At 39.4% G+C, this 3,732-nt stretch overlaps 1 protein-coding gene across 1 annotated transcript in view; it reads left to right on the top strand.

The window, feature by feature from the left end:
* Positions 1 to 3,297, top strand: part of LOC138949384 (uncharacterized) — a 195,064-nt gene extending 191,767 nt beyond the window's left edge. The window contains exon 4 of the mRNA XM_070321195.1: positions 1,632 to 3,297. Coding sequence (XP_070177296.1) covers positions 1,632 to 1,811 — 180 coding nt within the window. The 3' untranslated portion in view covers positions 1,812 to 3,297. The remainder of the gene's footprint in view (positions 1 to 1,631) is intronic.
* The last annotated feature ends 435 nt before the right edge of the window (positions 3,298 to 3,732 follow it).

Below are 3,732 nucleotides of genomic sequence, written 5' to 3' on the forward strand. Positions count from 1 at the left end.
GGCAAGGAAAAAACGGCCATACACGTAAAAACCCACTCATGCAAAAGACACGGGCGTACGTGGGAGTTTCAGCCCATGAACGAAGAAGAAGAAGAAGAAGAAGAAGAAGAAGAAGGCGTATTTAAAATATACAATATAGATCAAGTGGAGGAAAAGACACAGAGGCACTAGGGGTGTCGTGACGGCCTCTTTAATCAAATGTTCCCCTCACGAAGGCATCATCGTGATAAAGTAAAGTTCAGAAATATATTAGAAAGAATAAACCAGCCAGACATAAACATTGCACACACGTGCACAGGTTTAAAAAAACAAAACAAAACGAGTCGCGTGAGGCGAAATTACATTTAGTCAATCTGTCAAACTCACAGAATGAAACTGAACGCACTGCATTTTTTTCACCAAGACAAAACAGATTCTTCAATGCCCGCGGCAAAGAAATCGCTCCCTTTTCACGTGCAAAACGAAGTGAAATGGACAAACCAGTATAGCACAGTAGCGTATTGCGCTAAGCAGGAAAGCCCGCTTTTCTGTATTATTTTTAACTTTCGGAACTTGTTTATTATATCCACCACGGAATGAGTCGCATGTCACCTCGCGCGGTTCTGCACTGGGCTTAATATAACTCGAAAATGTTTCGCTCTTTTCTAAAACGGTTTTCACCACTGGATAGACCATCAAACACTTTTCAGGAAAATGTAAAAATGTGACCCTCCACCACGGAATGAGTCGCATGTCACCTTTGCATGATTTTCATATTTTTACATTTTCCTAAAGAGTTTTTTATGCTCTATCCAGTGGTGAAAACCGTTTTAGAAAAGAGCAAAAACTGTTTGAGTTATAAGCCTGTGACTAAGGTGACCCTCATACTGTTACCAGACACTCCCCGGACTTATATTAAGCCTAGCGCAGAAAAGAACCGCGCGAGGTGACATGCGACTCATTTCGTGGTGGAGGGTCACAAATATGAAAATCTTGCAAAGGTGACATGCGATTTATTCTGTGTTGGAGGGTCACATATGTTTTTGAAATCAGAAAAATGTAAAGATTACGATAGAATCATTTTTGGATCGATTTGACAAATTTTAATCGCAGTACCTAATTAACATATTTGTGTTAATTGTGATCACATTTTTAGAGTAAACCAGACATTTGTTTTATATTTTAAGATTCAGAATTTGATGAGGAATACGATGCAATCATTGTTAAATCTGTTTGCAAAAATTCTATTTTAATGACAACTTCAAGGAACAAATTCATTAATTAATTCTTAAGCTTCGGAGCTGCAATGCAATCCCATAGTCCGGGCTTCGTCAAAGATTGCTTGACCAAAATTTCAACCAATTTGGTTGAAAAATGAGGGCGTGACAGTGCGGCCTCAACTTTAACAAAAAGCCGGATATGACGTCATCAAAGACATTTATTAAATAAAGAAAAACATGACTGGGGATATATCATATCCAGGAACTCTCATGGAAAGTCTGATGAAGATCGGTCCAGTAGTTTTCCTCTGAATCACTCTACGCATACACACACACAGACACACATACACCACACACACACACACACACACACACACACACACACACACGTATGTATCCAATTACTTACTCATTCCTTTATTTCCAAAACAGCGAAGGTGTAACATCGGGTGGAGGAGACGTGATACCTGCCTGACCACAGACACAGCTACCCACACCACGGGATATCCCTGCAAGTGCCCCACTGGTACGGCCTGCCGATCCTCCCCGCCCTACAACACACTCACAGAGGAGTACACTTGCAGGCGTGGAAGGCGCTCGCGCTCCGGTTGAACTTTGAGGCCCTGTCGAGGTTCTAGTGTTAGTGATTTAATCCCCCCGAGACATTAAGACTGATTTAATCTGGAGTGTTTACTGCGATCTTTGCTGTACACATTTTGTTTTGTTTCGTTTCGTTTGTTGGGCAAGACTTTTCTTTGTCTCAAAGTGTTAAGAATAGGAAGACATGAACATTTTGAGTAGGGCTTGTGACGTCAGTACGTTCGCTTGCTGTTTTTCTTTTTCTGTTTTTTACTTTTTATCTTGTTATTATGAATTATATCCGTTTTCCTGTTTGTATTTGTTAATTAAGAATTATGCACTAGTATTTCGGTGTTAGTTGACGCATAAAATCGCCTGTATTGGTGTGTTGGTTTTGCTGAAAGTAGCCTATGCGTATTTATATACTTAATTTTAGAAGACATGTTATTATATCAGACACTTTGTCCGTGCAAAATTCTTTTCAGACCATTTGTTAGTGCGTAAATACTTTTTAAGATCATGTTTCAATGCATTATATACTTGCAAGACAAATTTTATAATAATAAGATAAACCCAAGAATACTCAGACTGAGGGCATCTGCCAGAACGTGTGTCAAGAGGTCTGCTCTTGCTTCTCGTTCTTTTTTTAAATTATTTTTTATAATTCTTTTTATTCATGTTTTTTTTTTTACAGAATTGTTTTTCTTTTGTTTTCGTTATTATAAAAAGAGTTTGCGTCTTCGAAACCGACAACCATGAACCTATATACATTAGTATACGGTTTTAAGCGTGATTAAAGAAATCTTAACGTACGTAAACATTGCCCTTTTTTCCAACAAAATTCGCCTTTGAATTGATTAAACTTGTCCCCCCTTATGAGAAGAGGTCCATGAGTTCGACTTATATAAGAAATGCAAAAATTCAGAATCAGAGTCTGCCTTGTTGTATTCAACTCCTCGTTCAACTTTCAAAACGGAACTTCAACAAGCATAGGCTTCTTGCTCATTCGGTCTCCTTAAAGTCCAGAATGCATGACCGATCCGTTATTATTGGCGCCAGTGTGTCTTCATCAACGAGAGCGACACAGGTCCGGAATCCAGGACTGATCCGGTATTACCGACCCTCGTCGGACACGAATTTCCGGTACTTCATCATGTCGAGTTGCCAAGATGGCTGAAGCGCGCACGAGAATGAACACGTATCTGTGACCCAAGCACACGGACAGAGGGAGTTTGTTTCAACCACAGGAGAACAGCTTCACACACAGGAGGCTGTTACGGAGACAGTTTATTTCCTGGGCTGCGCCGGGTTTCGATAATTGGACTTGTCATTAGATCTTGAGCGATGGCTTTGTGGTAGCGTGAATTACGTCACAACGTGTCCATAATGAGCGATTGTTCGAGATGTTTCTGTCTGCGGTATTTATCACTGGACTTTGGACGTGAATGAAGTTACTCTTGTTTTATTTTTAGACCCATGCGGTCGTTGTGGAGTTGAAATAAACGAGATTGCATTTACAGACATTTCCCTTGTTCAATTTGTGTTCAAAAGCGGTTTCAACGAGAGAATGAAAAGGTGTCTCGTGAAAGTAAAAGACCGTCAATATTTACATTCATGTGTGTATTCATGATATACGATCAGTTGCAAAAATCCAATGCGCTATGTTAATTAATTTAAGATATCTGTTCGTTGACATTTTAAAGAACGACAATCTAAAAATCTAAATACACAATTATAGTTTCAAACAAGGAGACGACCACGTAAACAAAGGACGAAAACAAAGTTGGGTCTGTCCCGAATACCCAGGTTAAAGAGACAACGATGTAAAAACCAAAAACAAACCAACTTGTACAACCAATCTGTTAACGAGTGGCTTAGAATTAGTCAGCTTTTTCCTTGAACTGACTGAAAATGATGGCTCAATTGAGTGAAAATGGTGGCTCAATTGACTGAA

The sequence above is a fragment of the Littorina saxatilis genome, linkage group LG15 (assembly GCF_037325665.1).
Source record: "Littorina saxatilis isolate snail1 linkage group LG15, US_GU_Lsax_2.0, whole genome shotgun sequence".
NCBI lineage: Eukaryota > Metazoa > Mollusca > Gastropoda > Littorinimorpha > Littorinidae > Littorina > Littorina saxatilis.